Genomic DNA, 22,245 nt, shown 5'->3' with positions numbered 1-22,245 from the left:
TTCTCATTAAAATGATGTATTTAACTATTTAACTACTTGAAAGGGGGTTAGATCACTTATACAGAAGTAAAGGGGGGTGTTGGTGTGGTTTGCTGTCCCGGTATGTGGTGTGTCCCGGTATGTGGTGTGTCCCGGTATGTGGTGGGGGATGGTAGAAGAAAACAGCTGGCGAGTTTTCTTTATTCAGTAACGTAAAGAAGTCATTTCATTTATATTTCTTCCCGGAGGCTGGTCCGCTAATCCGTATGAACTGGAAACACCGTCCTACATATCTGCCTGCGCCGCTTGCTGCCTAGGTGCAATCTCCCGAGCACAGATCCTTTTTCGCCAACCCCGGCTCAAATTTTCCTGCATGACGAAAGATTCCCGTATTACCCACGGTAAATTGTCTGGTAGCACTAAAGAGGCGACGGTGACTACAGTCAACTGCCTTAGCATTTTCCTTAGTGTGACATCTAATGCGGGCTTTTCTGGTTGACGGCAGTCTTTACGGGCGGCGCCTGCGGCACAACTTACTAGCGCAACACCACCCACTTCGCCTAAACGTGCCACTTCGATGGTCAATGGGAGGACTTCTGGAAACTTGGAACTTCAGTCTCGCATGCACTAGATGAAGACAGAACGAGGCCGGATATATCCCCCGAGTAGAAGGTCTTGCGGCATATCGGAGCTGGGCCTAATATTGTAGACTTCGACGTCAAAGGAGCCCTTACGACAGCAAAGCTTGATTGTGCCTCTAAAAGGGATCTCTCGCATCTTTTGGAGTTTCTCATAATTTGCGCTGCTTGGGCGGTAACAAAACTTGTTTGTCAAGTTTCCACTCTATCGAATCAGTGGAAAGAGGCATTGGCATCACACGAGCAGGGGCTTCAGTTGCTATCTCGCGGCTGGTAGTACGCTCGAGACATTGGGAGAGAGTAATAAGTGGAATACGATAGATGAGATGACTGAATTACATGGCCGCTATTCTCCAGGCCGACTCTCAACGATGCATAGTTGATGCCGGATGTCAATAACCGATATGGCCCATATGATCTCGCTAAGCAGCCAGAGGTACGCGAAAGGTCTACGCCAAAGTTGTGTTTCGGATGGGAGACCGGCTGCTCTTCCGCCTCGACTCCAGTAACATGGCTATACAGAAGTTGAACCGCCGCTTCCACTGCCATCACGAAGGATTGCACCCCAAACCACCAACGTAAAGTACGACAGCCGGAGGTATGATACACCTCGGGCCTTGCAACCTGTCTTGACATCAAGTGCATCAAGTCGAAAAGGATGAAGATACCTCATTTGTTGATGTATCTCGTGGGTAGGCATCTGCTGTTACGTAGCATGTCTAGCAAGGCTTCCGATAGCCTTCGTAACGATACATATAAGGCTCATATGGTCCGAACCTAGACTTCGGACCAGTTCCGTCGGAATGCGTAAGCCTCCAACGTGCTTCAGATAGTGATGCCCACTTAGACGGCGTACCTAAACCTGCCACTTCAGTGACGACACCAAGTATCTTGTGGTAGCTTGACAAGATAAACCGTTCGGGCACATTTGAGTCGAAGATCAGTAGGTGGAAACTGACTTTGTCCATGGATGCCTGATAGCCTTGAGATGCTAGCGTGATGCCATCGGGGAATTCAAAGTGAAGATCGGGGTCTCACTAGAAGCAAAGCAGCGCACAGTTGAAAACCTCGCCTTGCATGGCTAGGACATGTCGCTTCTTGCATCTTCCGTCTCTTGGATGAACTTTTTATGATTATAACGTCGTACCGCGTCGGCAGCTTGACCATATGCACTCAAGCGATTTGTCCAGCCAGTTGGGAGAACCTATTAAGCTGCAACTGCTACTTGTTTCCCTCGTCGTTGCCCGTAGAGGAGATCGGGGTATTAGCGACGAGATTGCAGCGTAGCCATGGTCATCTTGTTCGCGCTACAGTCGCATAGGCTGGCATGTAGTTGGAGGCACATGCAGAAGGACTGAAATTTTGGTTACTTGGAGCGCTGGCTCGCTGGGGCCCCTGAGCGATTCCAGCATTTTGGCACGCTTATAGCAGGCAAAGGTGTGTTCATGACTCATGCAACAGTTGTCATCCCTTGGGAAGGATGTGATACATGACAAGACGATACATGATAATATGTATGCGTTGCCATCGTCTTCCGGAATTTGGCATGATAGTTGGATCCAGGAAACATTATTTCGATGCCCCAGGGGCTCGGGTGGGTTCAGTCAACACATGAGTAATGAGCATGTGAGTATTTTAAAACCTAAGAAGAGTTGGTAGCCGGGAAAGAAGACACACGTCTAAGCCCAAGCATCCCTTCGAATGCGACCATTATTCAGGTCCTAGATAGCATCTAGTGGGTGCAAATATGCTAGGGTACGACAGAAAAGCCATCCCTCCATTGGAGCTTCATGCGCCCAATGTAACGTCGGACCGAACAAGCAAGCTTCCTAGCGCCAACTCGGTGTCATCGAGATTATGCAGGCAATAGACTGCAGGGCTGTCGTGTTGCACAGAACCCAACGGCATTTGAGTTCTGTCTCCATGCTGCATGGAGTGAAGGCTGATCATGTTCTTCCCCCTTACTCGAAAACTGCATAATGGTTCGTGAATAATCCAGTCTTTGGTGATGGCGGTATCTTCCAGTTGTTGGTTGAGACGAAATACCATTCAGCAGGATATTTTGTTTCTGCAGGCTGCGTGCCTTTGGGTTAAGATGGGTTCAAGCACAGAATAGGAAACTCACCGAGCCCAAGGAGCGAAGCAGTCAAGAGCCAATGTCTATATAAAGCCCATATTCCTAGATCTACTTCGATGGAGAGGGCATCTTCATCCATCACTTCTCCGGAAGCCTCCTTGTTCTACTAGCTCGTTACTCGCGATTCATCTTCCCCATTAGCTTCAAGGCCCACGCTTCCTTGAACACCTCCAGCAGCAAACCCGACACCACAGCTAACAGCCTATCATGAAGGGAATACCCCCATGACAGGCGTTATGCGGTTACTAGCTGACTAAACTTTTTCTAGCTGCAATTCGTCCTGGCCTTTGCCTTTGGCACTACTACACTGGCCAGAAGATCGAAAGAGAGCGCACGCATTCATAGAAGTACCGGTCCCTCCTGACGCTGGCGGCACACTCGACGAAGAGCTGCATGTATACCTTGCGGAGTGGGGCCTGTTAAGCCTGCTCCCCGTTGTATGCGATGCGGACGGCGCCGAAGAGCTCATCGAGCTGCGACTTGCGGAAGTGAAGAACTACGCCGGCGGCGGCCCGGCGGCCCAGCACGATGAGGCGTGCGCGGCGTCCGGTTTCCGCGACGATCGCCTCTCCGAGCTTCGGGATCTTGAAGTAGATCGACATGTTGTACAAGGTGGCGATGACGCGGTTGTCCCCAATGCGGGGATGTCTGATCTCTACAGTCGCGTTAGTAGGACACGCATGGTATGCAAAAGACCCTAGAGCAAGAATTGCTGACGTACCTGCCGTATATATGAATCTGAGAAGAGTGCCGACGAGATCGCTGGGGAACTGATGCAGTCTAATCACGGTCGGGAGGTATCCATCCTACAAAAACACAATTCAGTTTTCGTTCCTGTTGATAGAAGGAGAGTTGTTCTAGAAGGTTTTTGATTGATCTCCGTTGGTTGACGCACCCGAGGCTGGGCTACCAGTTGCTCCTTAAACCACTGGCATCGCGAAGCTAGGATGCTTCTATGCAGCGTCCAGTGCACTCCTTGGCAATGGATCACCGTATCGTGGAACATGCCGGTGTGGAAGAGCCTGGTTCATCGTTAGCCACACACACCAGACCGCTGGTATCGTGCGGAACGGTTACTACTCACGTCAGATCGCCCATGGTCTTGATGTCGACCAGCTTCAATGCCATTTTTCTGATGGCAGCTGATTATAGATATGCTTAGGACGCCGTCAAGGCAAAGACGATGAAGAAGTAGGATGGTGAACGAATATGGGTCGATGCGGTTTGCAGTGGCATGCAGTCCTTGGTTGACCGTGGTGGTTTCCTAATGTTGCGAGGAAGGTTGGGAAACGGTGTTGATGAATGGTTGTCAGAAAAGACTTCCTCACACCTGCCTGAAGTAGAAATGGGGATTCAGTCAAGTTCTTCAGCTCGGGTGATCTGAATGTGAGTGCAACGACTTAGGAGGGGCTCAGTTGGTTGCCGCGTAAAGACGCGTTCAGTATTTGAGGTGGTGGTGGTGGTGGTGGTGGTAGTGACGGTGGTATGCTTGCACACGTTTAGGACATCGCGACAACCAGACAGGTGCTGTGACTCGCGCCCCGCCTTGACAAGGTGCACCGCAAACAGTATGCACCAGAATTTAGAGATCAGTAGGGATGCACTGCGAGAGTTTGCGAGAGAGTATGACTAAGCTGTAGATGTCGTCCACGGACAACGTGTGCAGGACCAGGAGGACTGGAAACTTATACATTTTCGTCTCGCATTCTCCGATCTATGGGAGGCTGTCTTTAGACTTCCCTTTATCCATAGGAGCCGCTGGAACGCCCTGACGAGAAAGTTTGGAGAGCAATTATTATGGGTAGGATAAATATAACGTCTTCTTTTTGAGTTTGTATACTACAAGGTAAGATACCGTTGTGGGTCGTCTCTTCTATCAGCCAAACTTGATTTCCCAAACATCTTGAGCTAGAACGAAGGAAGACTGGATATGGCCGCCAGCTCAACCCCATCTGTTTACTTCTCCTGCTTCCAGGTGGCCTCAACTTCAAGGGAGTGGTTGCCAAGTTCCATCCAGCCCAGCTTGCTCCACAGGTCAGGGTTCCGCGACGCGTCCTCGAAGTGCTTCAGCGCCAGCACGGCCTGGGCAGCCCAACGCTCCGGGCTCACGCCACCGACTCCGGTAGCGAGCGGCGTCATGAGCACGCTGCGAATCTCTTCCCCGTCCCGGTCCCCGCCGTTTTCGGCTGCCTTTCCCTTTCTTTCACGAACCTCGCGGTTGTGGTTGTCGATGGCGCACAGCAGGCTCCAGACGCACTCGTAGACGACCTCGCGGTCCCAGTTGGCGTCGCTCGGCAGGCGCATGGTGGGGCAGAGGGCGACGCGCCGGACGCTCCAGACGTTGCGGGAGCGGCTGCGGCCGGCCCACCCCTCTGTTAAATCCGGGATCTCCACGAGGGTGCAGGTCCCGGGCGGGGCGAACCCGCGCCACCGCCGGTACAGCTCGGCCTGCGCGGCGCGGGTCAGGGCGCCGTAGTCGTCGGCGGGTGCGAGGGCGCGTGAGAGGGCGTCGTCGAAGGCGCCGTCCATGACGCCGTACGAGTTGGCCGGCGACACGACGGTGTCGAACTGGACAGTCGCAGGAAGCTGCGACAGAGCATAATCGTGGATGGCGACGGAGATGTTGTCGGGCAGCTTGTGGCGCCGGCGGGCTTCGGCGAAGGCGGCGATGTACTTGTCCTCCATGCAAAGGAGTTGGATGTGGGGGATGTGGGGGGTAGTAGTGCTAGCGGAAGAGGCCGCCATGTTTGCCAGCTAATGAGATTGATCAACGTCGTCGAGTGAGTGCAATGCGATCCGTTTGGATTACGTTAAGGGAGGACTGAGAGTCATGTTACTTGCTAATGGGTAGAATATATATAAATCTCAATATCTGAATAACGGCTAATGGTTATCCTGCTGCCTGCCGTGCACTAGCAAAGCACCGTCGTCCGTACTTTGGCTGTTACGTGGCCGCCCGAGAGCACTAAGTTTGAGGCGCAGCAGCTAAGCTGATCAGCGCCAGGACCAACAATTTGACTCCCAGCATGTGACTTTGAAAACGGAGCTCGTAATGATTGTCACTCATGTCTCACAAGCTCAGATGTTGATTCATTGAATATAATGTACGGATATTTGTATAATTCATCGACTATACTGCAGGTCTCTAGTAAGGTAATGAAGACGGCGCAACTTATCCGTTGGCTTGCCACGACTATACTCGGTCTCCCCCTGCATCTGGTCACGTTGAACGATTGCTGAAACTTTAGAATAAGACCAGACAATTAATATTTCGATGAGCTTCTTTATTGCATTTCTAAACCAGGGAAACCAGATACTAATCCATATCATGTGTCAAAAACCACCTTGCGGGCTTGCACTATGCTGATTCCAAACCCATCACCACCTCAGTAGTTGACGCTTGTACTGGCAGTCAACGCCGACTACACTAAGCTTCAAACGAACCAAGCCGGCAAGCTTCCCGACTTCAACTTCTGCGGCTCCCAAACATTCGACGACCTGCTGCCCGCCCCGAACCGTCCCGCCACGTCCTCACTCGGCGAGACCAAGGCATCCAGGGCGCCCTGAATAAGATCTATCCGGGCATGACCAAGATCTCAAGTACGGTGCTCTTGTCAACTTCGCCACGTACACTGAGATCAAGGACCCGAAAGCCGAGAATTCTGTCGAAATCACTGAGAAGCATGTGCCTGTGGGCTCTGACAAGGTGATGGTGAAGAGCTCAGCTGGCCTCAAGGTTGGGCAGTCTTTCTTTATCCAGACAGCCGTCAGTCAGAAGTAAATCGAAGTGAACGGTAGGAAGTAATTTGGGTGACGGTAAGACGTGGCTCAGTTCTATCCGAAGATGAAAAGGTTTGGATGACTGTTGCCAAAGATGCATGGGGAGGGGAAGGTTTGAAAATGTGAGCTGTAGGTCATAAGGCCTAATAACAGCGGATTATTTCACTGAACCGGGAACTTACCTACTTGGTCAATAGGTTGGCCTGTCCGCGTTGGCCGAGTGGTAAGTCAAAGGGGAGGATGAAAACCCGGTCCGGGTGAAGGGGTGCGCCCCTTCCCGGACACCGTGACCCGGGCACCGGGGTTTTCGTAGGCACATGTTGACGGTTCGAGCCCCACCCGGGGCGGGCTCCCGACTCCCTGAGCTGAGCTTTTTGATATTTATCCCTTCCTTTTTTTCCTTTTGCTTAAGTACTTGATCCCGTCGTTGTTCACCACCGTGGCGCAATGCCTGTCCACGGGATGCTTCAGCCCCAAGATACAGGTTTCCAGCCCCGGAAATTCCAAGTCGCCTCCTGCAAGGCAGTGTCCCTGGATGTACCCCCTGAGCTGAACTCCAAGTACACGAATCCCAAACTGGCGCCCTACACGCCGCCTGTCGCGATCCCGTTCGAGATTGTCCTCGAGCACCCCTGAGCATCACGCCGAGCCTGAACTGCTCTGGCAAGGCCCGCTATGCAGCGACGCAGCCCTCTACACAAATCCAGAAAGGACCCCTGGAACCCTAAGCTACCTAACTATTCATCGTTGTTTCCTTGCAGTCCCATAATAACGGGTGTTTCTTATCCGCTGAACAACAACCATGTGCTAACTGAATACGAAAGCCTATTTTGGAGGTCAGGTCGACCGCGGTCACCAGGTTCATCATCCAGGGAAGGTGAGCAGCGGGCATTGCCTGGATCACCAATGGCGAACTAGAACAGCTGAAGCTCGCCGCTGGGGACGAACCGGAGCATCAGCTGCCAAGACGGGGCGAGGCATGGGGATAATAGCGGAACGATGGCCGCGGAGAAAAGGCGGTGATCACCCATCAGTCTGTTCGAGGCCCAGTTGGTCACTTGCAAGAAGTAACATGTGACTTGGTCGAGGGCTCATGAGCGACTGGAGGTGAGCAGTCTGAAGATAAGTTTGGGTAAGTAGCAGTTGCACACGCAGATGTGTGCTGTCATGGTAGGTGGTGACCACGAGGTTGGTCGTTTTGTTCTGCAGGAAATTTTGTTATATAAAGCTGTTGGCAGTGGCAAAGGGACTTCCGACCTCTTTGCTATCGTGCTGATCGGAACATCATCGTGGCACCCAACATGATCCCTTTCTTATCTTGAGTAGTCGTCCCCATCCTTTAAGAATGCACGCGCACAATACGTATAAGGAAACGTATCTGCTTGATTCCAGGCTGCGGGAGTTAAGGGTCGGGGGAAGAAAACCAACTCGAATTTGAAGGAAATCGCCAAGAGACTACCGGAGCTCACAGGCTGTAATGAGGATGTCGCTGCGGAAGTTGGGAAATGATATGGGCCAAATAGGTCGTGGAAGTAGTACGTTCTAGCTACGAGATAGAACTTACCACCACCTCCAAGAGATAGCGTGTTTGTCTGACTGAGTGAGGCCTGAAGAGTAAGAATCTATACATGCAGGTGTATTCATTGTAAATCTGCTATTCACTAGACCTCTCCCGCGATATACACTGCCGAACTCCTTACTGCATTCTATGATACCCTCGAGTGGGATCGAAGCGCAGGTGCTCGCATATACACAGAAAGCACAGTTACCAAACACGAAGAAGACGTCAAAAACTCAAATGCTATGAAAAGTGCCGTGAGATCAGGATATCAATTCATTTTCGCTCGTCGCTGGACTATCTCCCTAAACTAGCTGCCCACCTCCTCTCCCAAACTATGCAGCGGCCCCTCGACGAACTCTGTCGCATTCATGATCTCGGTGGCGCCGTAGATGGCCCGCTTCTTGGCCCGCTCGTTGCCCGTCCGCGCGATCCACTCCTGCAGGTTGCCGTACTCGTCCATGCTGCCGCCGCCAACCACGAACACAATAGCGTCCGTATAGCCCTGCCGCCGCTGCCCGAAGCTCGGCGCCATGCCCGGACCCTGCGTCCCCGGCATGCTCCCTGGCGCGCTGCTGCCGCCGCCGCCGGACCGCAGCGCACTGGGCGGCGGCATGGTGCCGCGCGCGTTGGCGCTCCGGGGTCGAAGAACATGTAACCCTCGGTCTTGGCCAATGCCGACGTCGAAGCCGTCTGGGGGTCCATGATGGACTCGACGATCTTGGTCACGGTAAGATCCCGGTTGACGGGGATCAGCGTCTTCAGGGCGCCGCTTAGCGAGTCGAGGTTGAAACCGCCCGGCAACGTGACTCCGGCATCCTTGACCCTGTCGGTGAGTCGCGTGGAGAGATTCGAGAATCGCCCGAACAGGTCGGATCCTTGTTGGGAGGCGGGCTGTGTAGTGTTGTTAATGGTCGTCAGTTGCGTCATCTTGGTCGTCGCTCGAACCCTAGCATATCGCGTTAGTCAGTCACTATATTGGAGAGATGACGCGAACAGGCAGACGGAGAACTTACTGTCGAACATAGGCAAGAGAGGTCGTATCGACGCCAATCGCCTTCAGGGCCTCCTCGAATTGGGTCCACTCGGCCCGGCTCACTTCCTGCTCGGTGCTGAGGAACCAGATGATAAAGAGGCGCAGCTTATCGAGGGGCTGGTTCCCTTTTCCTCGTTCTTGATCACCTCGAGGACCTGTGCCTTGGTCTGCTTCATGACGTCCTCCTCCATCTGGAAGTAATTGTCGAGCTGGCGGTTCTTGATGCCGGTCAGCAGGGCGGCGAGGATGTTCATGTGCATGTCGAGCACGTTCTTCCTCTCGCGGAGCTCGGGCAGCAGGGTAATGGCAGCCTTGAGGTGGTGTGCGCTAGCACGCTCGTGTCGTTCTGGAGATCTTCTATCGAGTGGGCGCCCGTCTTCTTGGTGATGTCGGCCGCATCATCCTTGTACCGCGTCAACTCGGCGTCGATGTCCTCGGCGACCTGAGGGAACGGCAGCGCCGCGTTCTTCTCCCAGAAAAAGTCGGTGGCCGTCAGGTCGTAGGACTTCTTCGTCGTGCCCTTGGCGGGGTTTCCTTCTTCGACGGGCGTCTCGATGGTGATGCGGTTCAGCTTCATGTTGAGCACATCGTGCACCAGCGACTGGTAGGTCCAGGAGTGGGAGAGCATGGGGTTGAGATCGACATTGCGGTCCAAGAGAATGAGGACCGGTCGCGATGTAGGGGTGCCGGCCAACGAGGAGGGGCGGGCGCTCGTCGAGAACAGATTGTCCTTGGAGTTGAGGATGTGGTCGCGAAGTTTGCGGTCCAGCTTGCCGGCAATCATCTCGGCCGCCGCACCCTTGGGACATCGTATTATGGGGATGACGCCCATGGTGACGACGACGCTGAAGAGGCCGCTTACTATCCTATCGACCACATGGTCCAGCTGTTCGTCTTTCGTCTTGGCGCTGTTGAGGGCCCAATACGTGTTCTCCTTCTGCATGCCCAGGCTGAAGAGGTCGGGCTCGGATACGATGAAGTTCAGGTATTGGTCAAAGAGCTGCGCAATGTGCTCCGAGGTTTCGGTGGCGGCAGTCTGGGCGGCAAAGTCTTCGAGCAAGGGTCTGGGTATGGAGGAGGTGAAGTTGATGTAGGCGGGAGTGTAGAGGCCCCGTTGCAGGTCATTGGTGATGCCCTCGAGGTTCTTGGGGCTCGGTTCGAGCAGGTAGATGGCGGGCACATCGGGTATCGGGTGTCGGTTGGTGTTGATGTGTCTGTACATGGCCGTCGGTCTTAGCCAAAGCAATGTCCATGCTGGCGCCTGCAAGAGGGAGAACCTACAAATGCATGGTGACCCCCATGGAGCGAAGATCGCTCACCCGGAGCACGCTGCTGATGACATCGCGTCCCAGATCGTCAAAGACCAGGACCTTCCAGATGGGTTCGCCCTCTGCTGTCAGTATGGGACCGGTGGGAGCGACGGAGCCGTTCGCATGAGCGGTTGACTCGTCTTCTTCCTTGGGCACCTCGTTGAGGTTCAGGATCTTGCGCAAAGAAGCGATTTGGCGGTCGCGCAAGGACGCCATGGCTGCGGGACTGGTGATTGCGACAGGGGAAGAGCGCAATTAGTTCGGGGTGAAGCTATTCGCACTTGTCGGTCGTCGCTGTTGGTCGTCGCAGTCGCCTGTACTCGTGGTATGTATGGTAGGCCTCGTTTGGATGATGTATGCCCGCTTGCCTGTGATACGCGTGTCCAGATGGGATGGTGCGCTGCTACTTTACGGTGGGGCAGTCGTGCAGCAGCATGCATGGGGGTGCCTGGTGCGGTTGAGGAAGCTGGCAAACTTGGAATTTGGAGTTTGTTCAAAGTAAAAGGTAGGTCATGAAGGTAAGGGACGTCTTGACGTGTTGTCGTAATCTTCTACGTACCTGGATCGGGCAGGCAGACGAATATTGAGAAGCTTCAATGTTCCTCCTGCGCCTGCACAGAGCTCCCCAATCCACTGAGTTCAAGGTGCAGGACTTCCATTCAAATTGGTGGAGGCATCACTAAAATCAGAAGCTAGGCTGCCGCCAATTGACAGCGACCAGGTAAGCACTTCCCAACCGTGGCTGATGAATCGCATCCATCTGCGGAGCATTGCATCCATCAATCCCTCCTTTTAGCCATTGGCTTGTGGCTTGCAACTCGGCATTGTTCATTTTCCACCCTTGCATCAATGTCACTCTGTCACTCGCTCGCTTCCTTTCTCCGCCCCATCATCCGTTGTCTTGTGTCTGATCTGATCCATCCGCCGTACCCCCCAGCCATTTGCCATTTTCTTTCTCCCTTGACCTGCCTGTGTCTGTCTGTCCATTCTCTCATTCCCAACTCCAACCATCTTCTCTCGACAACACAACAACAACTATCACCACCTTGCGCGACCGACAGTTTCCATCCAGCAACGGCCGCTCATTCTGTTTTAATTTGTCGCTAGTAATTGTGGACTCCCCATCGCCCGCCTTCTCGACAGCTCCTCGTTCTCTTCTTCTGTGTTCGTCCGGGTTCTTTGCGTATTTTTGAAATAGACGGTGGAATTGTCTCGTCACTCTAGTGGACCCCAGTGCAGCAGCAGCAGCAGCAAACCTTTCGTCGGCCGACAACACACATCTCCATCGCCTTCCGCTCGCTCTCCCGTCCAGGCTGGAAAATAATAGGCAGAGTCTTCAAGGCCAGGAGCATATACACTTTCTCTCATTTAGACACCTGGGAACATGTTGTAATCATCGCGCAATCTCTCACCTAAAACGAGAGCATGACGATACCTTTGTTTCCTTGGTAGGAAGATTCAATCAGCAGCCACAGCATTTTCGAAACTGGGCAGTGCGAAGGCCACTCGCTCTCGCGTATTTTCACGTCTGGAAACCATAAAGGGTATGATAATGAACCACCTCCTCCCCCTTCTGCCCATTTGCCCACCACCTTTTGTCTTTTTCCTTCGCGACGTACACACTACACTGCACCCCTCTAAAGACCATTGTTTTGAAATGCGCACTTGGCGCGGGCACCCTCTCCAAATCCGGGAAGCAAGTATCCTAGTTGCGAGCTTTGCAGAATGAATTGCAAAGCCACCACCAGGCATCTTGGATAAGGGCGCGCGCGTGCTCGGGGAAGATACATAACTCCAATGACTACCAGGCCCGAGCAGAGCAGAACAGACTCGTCCTGCAGCGAGCCAGAGTCCTACGGTTTAGCGTCTACACGCCAAACAGTGGACAGTGTCGGAGCATTTCAGTGGATCGGAACCAGACAGCGGACAGACGGCCAGGAACTGGACAGACACGCTCAGCCTGTTCCCACCCACCCATACACGTAACTTCTGAAATTCCCTTCCATAATGGAACGGGAGAGTGAAGAGAGAGCAAGAAATAACCCAAGACTCAATGGAAGCATCCTCAATTGATTGAGAGCATCTCGGGATCATCGTGTATACTGGCGGATGGGGTTTTGTTGTTGTCTCAGCCAGCTTTCTTGGCACCTGCACGCCCCTTAATCGTTCAATTGGCCTATCCCTCCCCCATTCTCTTCTCAGTTACAATACCTACCAGTTTGCCCAGCTCAGCAGCAGCACACTCGCCAGGAGGCTTCCATGCTCTCAACACCAACACCCCCAAATTGCATTGCCGTTCCTAGAACTGGTAATATCCAGATGCACTGGGTGTCGCTGTTGTTTGCAGGTTTAAACCCGAATCTTTCCCGTGCCAATTGAAGGCTTTTTGCAGGATCGATGCGCCTCTCGAGGGAGTTGGGGGCTTTGAGTGCAGGTCTCGTCTCGTCTGTCCTGTCAGGGCGGGCGCTTCGAACTCCGACCTCCGTCCTCCGGCTGCTCAGGTCAACCAATTCAACAACCATCACGACCACCACCGTCTATGCGTCTGCATTCACACAGCCGTGGTCTTGGATTGGCTAGGGCTCTTGTCAAATACCCTTCATGGGTTAACATTCAATTGAGCTGCGACTAATTGAAGCGCTCACTCCTTTGCTCCACCTGGGTCTGCTAGGCCGGCCTGGCAGAGAGAGGGAGCCGGCCTAATCCAGGGGGCTCCGGACTGTTGCTGCGTATGGCAGTACTGTGTGCAGCTTCAACCGCCTCCGATCTGCCATCCCACCGTTCCACACACTTCACCAACTTCACCGTTCCTGATTCTCTTCTGCCTGCCGGGCCTCTTTGGGTCCTTTGACGTTTCGTTGCAGCTGATTGATTCCTTTTTGACTTTCAGATCTGCAGACTAGTCCACATCCGGCTTGGACCGCTATACCCCCCGGCCGGCCTAAGCTGCAGGCTCCGCTCGTTGTGTTTGTCGTGTGTGCAGCTCCTTGTTAGAAATACGCCCCTCGGTCATTGCACCCCCCAGCATCCCCGACGAACCAGCACCGACGGCATCATCAACACCGACTTTGTTGAGGTCTTGTCAGAAGTGTGTCATAATCAATCAACTTAGGACGCTTTCACCTCGTGTCCACTAAGCCGGTTAGACATATCTTGAGGTCCGAACAGGTGAGTGCACAGAATCTACCTAGTTGTTGTGTTTTTGTGATACATCGGCCCCACCTCAGCACCTTGCTTTCACTGCGTCTTTGTTAAACACACGCCCCCACCCCGAACACGTGCTGATTGATTATCTGATCACCCAGATCACGTGCACCGAGCCCCTTTGTCACTTCATCGTGCTGGACTGCAGAGGGTGGGATGGCTCAAGGCAATCCCGCCTGGCCTTCTGGTCAGTTCAACCAGGATGACTACCACCAGCAACACCTCTACACCGGCTCATACCAACCCACATCCAACTTTGACGCCCATGGTGCTCATGGAACTCATGGAGCTCATGGTGCGCACCAGGGCTTCGACGGCCCCAACACACAAGTCGACCACTCCAGCATGTACATTAACTGGGCCGGCAACCCAGCCATGGAGTCGAGTGAACACCCGAATGGTCTTGATGAATATGGTTCGGGCACCTTCACCGGCCAGAACACCACCAGTCCCACACCACAGCAATCCTACTCGGCGCAGTCGTACTACAACCAAGCTGCTGCTGCAGTAGAGGCCGGGGCCAGCCATGGGCAGGGACGCCAGTTCGATTACCGAACACCATCAGATTCTCAACAGATGTGGATGCCGTCGATGCAGGCCCAACCACAGCAACAGCAACAACGGCCCACGGCCTCTCCTGGCCCGGGCAACTTTCCCGGCAATGCTTCATGGCAGGCCTCGTCAAGTACACCGCCGCAGACCGGTTTCCCTCAGCAGAACATCCAGCAATACAATGTCCCGGCATCGCATTCGGGCTACCCACAAGCACCAGCACGTACCCATTCTGCCACCCCTTCAGGAGCCAGGCCCTCGGTGCATGGCAACCCTGGTCCTGGTACGGATCAGGCCATGTATGATTCGCCATACCAGCCTGTCCAGTTGCGAGAGGGTGCCGGACGCTCGACACCCCAGCCAACCGAAGCCAGGAATTCCCCATACCAGTTTCAAGCAGCCCAGAACATGGTGAGTGGTCATCAGTACCCTGCGTTCGCCGCACCCAACGGTCAAGGCCAAGTGATGTACCAGAGCCAGCTTCAGTACTCGGTGCCACCTTCGCAGTCGCCTGCCAATGCCCCGGCTCATCTTCAGCCCCAACAACGGGCCGGTCAGGCTGTGTTCTCCACCCAGAAGCAGCAACTGATGACCCCCGATGCCCATGGCCCGGTATCGAATGCCGCAGCCGCCGTGAAAGGCCCGAACCCTCGGCAGCCTGGCAATCCCGCCATGTCACCACAAGTCGTCATGCAACAACGGCCACAACCTACACAGCCTATACAACATAGCACGCAGGTGAATGGAGTGGCACCGGCCCCTCCCACCTCGACGCCATCTGCTTCAGCGAAACCCAGTTGGAATCCAGTACCAGGCACCCCCATCTTGTTCTTTTCCAACACCCCAATCCAGATGGAGCCGACGAAGAATCGCGGTGGGCCATTCATTGCTCAATTCAATGAGCGCCTAAAGCCGTTACTCCCTGGCCACCCGACAAGATTGCCCTGCGAAATCCTCCGTGATTACCAAGCGTACGAGAATGCCGTTACCAACCCCAACCTCAGCCCAGCGGAATCGCAGGCTATGCTCGCCAAGCTGGCGCAGCTTGATCAAGAAATGCTGCAATTGACTGGCAGGAAAGGTATGTCAGCCCCGCTCATCTTGATGGAACGTTTCGAATACTGACCGTGTTTCGCTCCACCAGCGCAAACCTACCCAAGACAGGCCGCCTCCAAACGATTGACGACGGGCAGGAAACCCAGAGGAAGCCAGGTGGGCAGATCAGGGCCCGACTCGCCAGACATGGAATCCTCAGACTACTCCAGTGAGGAAGAGGAGTCAATGCTGGACAAGGAGATTCGCAAGGTAAGCAAGTCAAGTTCTCTTTTTGTGTTTGTTATTGGCCCAGCAGCTTCACCATGTTCTTCGGATCACTGGCGATGTACATCAGCTCAAGGAGATGTTGGGATCTGCTTACATCAATTGGCGGAATGACCAACACCTCCACCCCCCACTCCACCTTTTCCGAGATAATGAATTCGCTAACATCAATTCTACAGCGCCTGTCGGAACCACGCCCAAGACCCTATCCAGTCGGTCAAATGGGACGTGGAGAAGATCGTCTGGAGAACGGATGAGGCCCCCACCGGATGGACAGCCAACGCCATCGCCGAGTTTGGCCGCTATCTCAAGGTGCTTTGGGACGACCTCAAGCAACTTCGAACGGACGTTAAGGCGGCCGGCAAGAAGTCCAAGAAATGGGCCCTGCTCAAGAAGGAACTCAAGGCCAAGTCGGCACAGGTTCTCATGGCTGTCCGGACTGCTGTCGAATCCTCCTACGACCCGGTGCTCCGAAACATGGGTGGAAACCAGCAACTGTGTTCCATCTTCTCCAACATGCTTCGGAGTGCATACTTGATGGAGGACTACACGGGTCCGTTGCCCAAGACGGTCCTCCAGCTTATGTCCAAGATCACCAACATGGACAAGACTTTCTTGTTGGACAGGCTCAAGTTCCAGAAGGTCCTCATCAAGTATCGAAAGAGTCTGGACAGCGAGAGTGTCGCTGCGTTCGAGCAAATCGTTTCTTCCGCCAGAGATGACAAGGACCAGGGCGAGGCCAAGCCTGCCGAGAGGCCCACAGAGAAGCGCAGCGCCGCCACCAACGAAGCTGTTCCCAAAACAGCGAGGACGGATGTAGTTGCGCCGCCTAAGAGGGTGCCGTCGATCCTCGCCAAGGACCTGAAATCCGCCTCGAAACTGTCGATGCTGAAGAGGCCGCAACCGAGCGGAGCCGTGGGTGCGGAACCTCGACGGGTGCTTAGTGATTCTACCAAAGCCTTGATGGCAGCGACATCTGCCAAAAGAGCCCGTGAGGAGGGAGGAAGATTCACGAGCGACGAAGAAGGCAACTACCGATGCTCCTCTAGCAAAACGACCCCGCGATGACGAAGTCGACTCTCGCGCTTCCAAGAAGTTGGTCATCGATGGCTCGAATGGCGCACAGTCGACAGCCAAACCGTCGTCGACAAGCAGTACGGCTGGTGCTGCATCCCAGGTTCGGGCCAGGCCTACGAGCTCTATCCTGCCTGGGAAGTCTCGACCAGTGGCCAGGCCGGCGGCAAGGAAGACGGAAGCAGCTACGTCTTCTACTCTGTCTACGATTAGTGGTCTGCTGGCAGAGATCTCGAAGCCCAAGTCGCCACCAAAAACCCGCGTGGAGCCAGTCCGGGCACCAGAAACGACCGAAGAAAAGGCACGCAGACTGCACAAGGAGGCCAGGCGGAAACTTCGCGTGCAATGGAAACCCGACAGCGAGCTGGAACAGATCCGCGTGTTCGAGCACGACGCCGCCGAAGACGAAGGACGCGCCAGCAACATGATTCAAGACGCCCGCGACAACCGGTCCGAAGGTCAGATGCTGAAGCGGGGCATCCGCGAAGGCGAAGACGAGGATGAGATGGACGTCGACGAAGCCGATGAGGATTCGAAGACGGGGGCGATCAGCCTGCTGCCCTGGGCGGAACCTGCGGCGACGGACTTCTCGGCCATCGACGGCAAGAAGCGCGGCAAGAGCTTCGTCAACCGCGGCGGCCTGCGCGAGGTCGAGTCGGGCCAGCAGAAGTACATGGAAGAGTACGAAAGACGTGAGCTTATGGTGGTCTACACGTCTGCCTCAGACATCCCCGAGTCGCCCAAGTCCCCACCCCGCAAATCCGCCTCAGCAGCCTCAGCAGCCCAAACCCGCTACGGCCAACTCCCCTCGGACAAGCCCGAATTTCTCGAAGTCCACCGTCGCTGGGCTGAAAGTCATCAATTCGGTCCTAAGAAAGCACTGCAAGGCGCCATTTACCGACTTGGTGGGGCGCAAACAACCGATCTTGGCAAAATCGTTTCTGCTCTCAAAACCGCATCCATCAACAACCAACCTTTGCGCGCCAAGATGTCGTCATCGCAACAGCAATCCGACAAGGACACTTCTGGCAGCTCTGCCTCCTTCACCAACATGTCGCAAGCCGATCGTGAAGCCAAGGTGTTGCAACTGCTGCAATCCCCTGCCGTCGCCCAGTGGCAAGACCCCAACCCCTTCGATCCCAACCGACCCCAGACATCCCGTCGCACCGATTACAGCGACCCCAAGGTCCAGGCCGATGTCGACGCCTTCGAGTCTGTCGCCGCCGAGTTCGCCGGCAAGCCCTTCCCCGCCACCGAGCCGCCCGAGCACATGAAGAACAACCCCGCCCACGTGCAGCAGTGGCGGGCCGGTTACCAGGCCGACATGGCCGCCAAGGCCCAACAGGACGCCGCCGAGCGCGCCCGCAAGGCAAACGAGGACCAAGCCCGCCAGGCCGCCGCCGCCCTTCAGCGAGCCGCACAGCCTGCCGCCGCTCAACAACAAAGCACGCAAGACGCCCATGCCGCTGCTTGGGCTGCCTACTATGCTCAATATGGCCAGAGCTTCAACGCGGCCCAGCAGCAGCCTCAACTCCAGCAGCAACAGGCGTGTGGTGGTGGTGGCTACGACTACAGCTCCGTGGCCCAGGTCATGCAGGCCTTGCAAGGTGGCCAGGCTCAACCCGCCGCACAGCAACCTCAGGCTGCGCCGTCTCAAGACCCGAACGCGCAGCTCATGTCGCTTCTTTCCGCCCTGGGTGGAGGACAGGCAACCCAACAACCCGCCCAGCAGCAGCCGCAGGCCGCGCAAGCCTACGGTGGCCAAAGCACGACCGATGCACAAGCTGCTTACTGGCGGGCCCTGATGGAGGCAGCCCAGAACCCTGTCGCTCAAGCCCAGCAGACCACCCCACAACCCTCGCAATCGCAGCCCCAGCAGCAACCATCCAAGTCGCAGCAATCGTACCACCACAAGGACCGCGACCGAGCCGCAAGCCGAGCTACCGCTGCAGCCGGTGGTGTAGACAGCGGCTTCTTGGATTGTGGACCCGGCCCTTCCGACTACGACTACAGCAACGACTCGCGCGGTGACAACAAGGGCAGTGGTGCTCGAGGCGGCCGTAAGGACAAGGACAACTTCCGCGGTGGCGGAGCGGTCGGCGCCAAGGATCACAAGGGCATCAACCGCGCCTTGATCGGCACCAAGCCGTGCTCCTTCTGGGCGCAGGGCAAGTGCGCCAAGGGCGACCAGTGCACGTTCCGACATGATCCGAACGACCTCAAGTAGAAAGGCAGCAATGGAGGAGGCAAAAACAACGCTTTCGCCTCATCACGCATCATCACAAACGACCCTCGTCAAATATTCCCGCCGTCGTCTTCGCTTCTATACCTGTGTAGAGTATAATCACCCATTTTCCCCTTTCTCTTTTGTTCTATTTGGCCCGGCATGTACCGGCAGACAGTACTACATCGGACGCGTCGATTGATAATGGATATCGTTCGGTGTTTGGCTTTTTTGCGATGAGCATCTTTCGGCGGCGACCTGTCGAACAAAACAGCATCTCGGCATTTCTTCCCCCATCAGGTTCTTGCATTGTTCTGGCGTATGAGGAGTACAAGCTGCTGTTACTGCTACTACTGCGGCCGTGTCATTTGAGTTACATCGGCCTAGGGAGAGGAGAGAGGATGGGTTTTCTGGTACTTTTGGTGCAGTCATTCAACAGCACTACGGTAGCCTACCCCATCAAGTGCCTGTCGGCTGGAGATATCTCATGAAGGACAGATGAGACGAATGAGAATGGCCTGGCTTCGTATAAAGAGAGGCTGGGTTGATGTAAATTAGTTGTACTAAGGGCCTAGCAGGGCACCCACCCAATGAAACTCACATGATCAATGTCTTACATTTTCTAGTGATTCTGCATATTCCTGATTCGTTCTAAGCCTCAACTGCTGTGGCAGCCCAGGTGGATGAGATACTGCACTCCTCTCTCGTTGGCTTAGTGACTAATCTTCTTTTTCGATGCTTGCACGGTGAAATCATTGACGTCATCACGCTACTAGTGGTAAGGAAAGGAATGTCAGTGACGACTGCGCATCATTACTTAAGTCCTGAGCAGCACACGTTTGTCGCTTCACCAAGTTATCCATTCTAGCATCCAAATAGACAGACCTGTGAGCTGCGACATGAGAAGGAATCTTCGCTTGTTCACGACAAGAACATTCGGGATAGCTACTGCCATACCCTCCGCTAAGATGGAGACTTCGATCAACACACCGGCGACATACGCCTCCATGGTGAGCAACAAGCGAGGAGGAAGCCAACAACAGCAACAACCTGTCCATACAGGCACATCGTCGCTTTTACCTTCCTTGCCCCATGGTACTGGTAGCAACAAGAACAACACTTCTTCATCTCGACAGCATCAACATACACAACAACAGCGTCGTGGCCGCGGTGGCGGCGGCGGCCACGCAGCATACTACCAGAGGCCATCACCACCTAGGCAGCAGCAGCAACAACAAAGGCAAGGCCAAGACGATACGAAGAAGGTAGGTCATGACGAAGAAGACGTCTATGTTCTGACGCTGCTCACAGACCAGGGCCACGAGCGTGCCATGTCGGCGCTGCGGGGGCGCTGGTTCCCCCCCGATGGCTCAAGGTGGACGCGCACATGACGCTTTTCCACGCGCTGCCGGGGCGGTTTCTGGTAGAGATGAAACAGGACTTGGGGGAGACGGCGGCGAAGACCGGAAAGTTCGCGGTGGATGTGGGTAGCGAGGGCGTCTTTCGCATGGGGCGCAAGGGCGTCGCGGTCAAGGCCCGGTTGGGGAGCGGCGGCGGCGAGGGGGCGGTGGGCCAGATGCGGAGGGGATTGATTGATCGGTGGGAGGCAATGGGTGACGAAGGAGAAGGAGAAGAAGCAGGGGCAGCAGGAGCAGGGGCTGGAGCAGATGATGGGAAGGAGCACATGTCTACTGCAGAGAAGACACACGGGGTGCTGAGTGCGCAGGACGCGAGGAGAGATTGGAAGGCGCATTACACCATCATGAACAAGGAGGAGGATTCCGCAAGGGTGGAAGAGTGCTTCGACGAGCTGAGAGGCAGCCTGGAGCAGACGAGGGGGAGGTCTTGGGATTGAGGCTTTGGCGGTACGATAGGGGGTGGTGGCACCAGCAGGAGGACTTCTTGTTCGGGGAGTTTCAGAATCTTTGGCCGAGTGACCAAGGACGTGCTGGACTTTAGATCTAAAGGTTATTCCGGTGAATCGTTACTTCATTGTGTCTGTCTCGAGTCTGTTATCCATTACTCTTTCTCCTGGCTATCAGGCTCAAATCCATTCTCGTTCAGCCTTTCTGATTACACTCGTCCGATCTTGAAAGGATACATATGCTTAGTCCTCAGTCCTCATGCGTATAAGGGGAAGGCACTCCAGAACCCCATTTCTCCTGCCACAATGCCTCAAATCTCTCTCGTGTGGTATTGGCGTTGAAAAAATGCGACCATACGCTCATCAGTAGCATCGGCCCCGATGTTCTCTCTCTCCGACATGATCTGCTGCTTGAAATCCAGCACGGCCTGAACGTGCTCGCGGCAGATGGGCCGTCCCCGCGCATGCATAACGATCATCGTGCCCGAGCACTCTATGTGGTCGGGAAGGATATCCGGAAACTGCGAGATGGACAAAAAAGTAGAGCCGAAATTCTGCTGGCCTTGCAGAATCTGGCATGGTCCTACGAGGCTGTCGTTCGTGTTGGACTCCTCACAGAGCCATTAAAGACCGATATTGCTGGGGAAGTTAGGTGCGTAGCGACGAATTACACTACGAGGATGACGGCGAGAAGGAACCAAGACGGGCTCTATGCTGCGGCTGAGGCGGAAGCGAATCATGTCTCCGAAACAGTGAAGCTTCAGTGCTGGCTAGATTTGAATAACCTAGGGGAAACCGTGGCGATCAGGGTCTGCAATGCAGGGGTTGGCCCCATTGGTGAGGGAGAAGCTGCTGTGGAGATGCGTGTTGGAAGCAGAGCCGAGGAGTCTTACAAACTCGTCGGCAGCGAGTCCGGTCGGCTTGTCGTCAAAGCGAGCCCAGTCTACCGACTCTCGGCGTTAGTATTACTCTTTTTGGCATAAACGAGTGATGCCAGGAGAGAATGAAAGCAACTCCTTGAATAAACGGTGATTCCACCCCTGCTGAGACACTGGGATAACGAGGAATAACCAGTGGAATGGGAAGGAATAACTACTGGGATAGGAAGGAATAAACGCCGAAAGCCACTTCCCCAAAAAGGCTTCTTCTGATCGACGGGGAAGACGATGACGCGACGATAGTCGAGGCCAGGGCGGCTGGGAAGTTGGTAGAAGACGCTGGCGGAGGACTTGCAGAGCATCTTGTGGTGGTCCCAATCCTTCTTCTGGCATGCCTCGGAGCAGTACTTTGTCTTGCAGGTGGCACAGGCCAAATTGCCCTTCTCATTCGTCTTGCCACACATGACGCAAGATTCAAGGACTTCGGGTCGTGCCTTGACGTAGGCCTAACATGTATTATATATGGAATCGTACAGCGATTCTATAAAATATACCCGTGCGGCGTAGGGCAGCCGGAATTTTAAAGGTAGGATTCTATATAAGAATCGGAATAGGATTTTATATAGAAATAGTTATTAAGTTTTATAAAACTAATACTAACATGTATTATACATGGAATCGTACAGCGATT

The 22,245-nt window shown here is 54.6% G+C and overlaps 6 protein-coding genes across 6 annotated transcripts; 3 read left to right on the top strand and 3 right to left on the bottom strand.

Moving 5' to 3' along the window:
* Positions 1-3,173: 3,173 nt before the first annotated feature.
* PG994_004074 (uncharacterized protein) lies at positions 3,174-3,882 on the bottom strand (the record flags this gene model as incomplete). Its single annotated transcript, XM_066855483.1, has 4 exons — positions 3,174-3,409; positions 3,476-3,560; positions 3,650-3,776; positions 3,839-3,882. The coding sequence occupies 4 exons, from the start codon at positions 3,880-3,882 to the stop codon at positions 3,174-3,176; spliced, it is 492 nt and encodes a 163-aa protein (XP_066717650.1).
* An 828-nt stretch (positions 3,883-4,710) lies between these two features.
* On the bottom strand, positions 4,711-5,499 carry PG994_004073 (uncharacterized protein; the record flags this gene model as incomplete). Its single annotated transcript, XM_066855482.1, has 1 exon — positions 4,711-5,499. One exon carries the CDS (start codon positions 5,497-5,499, stop codon positions 4,711-4,713), a length of 789 nt encoding a protein of 262 aa, XP_066717649.1.
* Positions 5,500-6,981: 1,482 nt separating this feature from the next.
* Positions 6,982-7,170, top strand: PG994_004072 (uncharacterized protein; the record flags this gene model as incomplete). Its single annotated transcript, XM_066855481.1, has 1 exon — positions 6,982-7,170. The coding sequence occupies one exon, from the start codon at positions 6,982-6,984 to the stop codon at positions 7,168-7,170; it is 189 nt and encodes a 62-aa protein (XP_066717648.1).
* Positions 7,171-8,402: 1,232 nt separating this feature from the next.
* On the bottom strand, positions 8,403-10,654 carry PG994_004071 (uncharacterized protein; the record flags this gene model as incomplete). The annotated part of the gene is given in 6 exon segments (XM_066855480.1): positions 8,403-8,727; positions 8,745-9,041; positions 9,109-9,245; positions 9,275-9,439; positions 9,463-10,342; positions 10,410-10,654. 6 exon segments carry the CDS (start codon positions 10,652-10,654, stop codon positions 8,403-8,405), a joined length of 2,049 nt encoding a protein of 682 aa, XP_066717647.1.
* A 3,144-nt stretch (positions 10,655-13,798) lies between these two features.
* Positions 13,799-18,815, top strand: PG994_004070 (uncharacterized protein; the record flags this gene model as incomplete). The annotated part of the gene is made up of 4 exons (XM_066855479.1): positions 13,799-15,275; positions 15,339-15,507; positions 15,694-16,433; positions 16,501-18,815. The coding sequence occupies 4 exons, from the start codon at positions 13,799-13,801 to the stop codon at positions 18,813-18,815; spliced, it is 4,701 nt and encodes a 1,566-aa protein (XP_066717646.1).
* A 965-nt stretch (positions 18,816-19,780) lies between these two features.
* PG994_004069 (uncharacterized protein) lies at positions 19,781-20,667 on the top strand (the record flags this gene model as incomplete). The annotated part of the gene is made up of 2 exons (XM_066855478.1): positions 19,781-20,081; positions 20,129-20,667. The coding sequence occupies 2 exons, from the start codon at positions 19,781-19,783 to the stop codon at positions 20,665-20,667; spliced, it is 840 nt and encodes a 279-aa protein (XP_066717645.1).
* Between the last annotated feature and the right edge of the window lie 1,578 nt (positions 20,668-22,245).

The sequence above is a fragment of the Apiospora phragmitis genome, assembly GCF_038363925.1.
Source record: "Apiospora phragmitis strain CBS 135458 chromosome Unknown utg000005l:1.0-4161743.0:1.0-4166827.0, whole genome shotgun sequence".
NCBI lineage: Eukaryota > Fungi > Ascomycota > Sordariomycetes > Amphisphaeriales > Apiosporaceae > Apiospora > Apiospora phragmitis.
The sequence above is the reverse complement of the archived record's forward strand: the minus strand, read 5'-3'. Positions and strand labels throughout refer to the sequence as shown.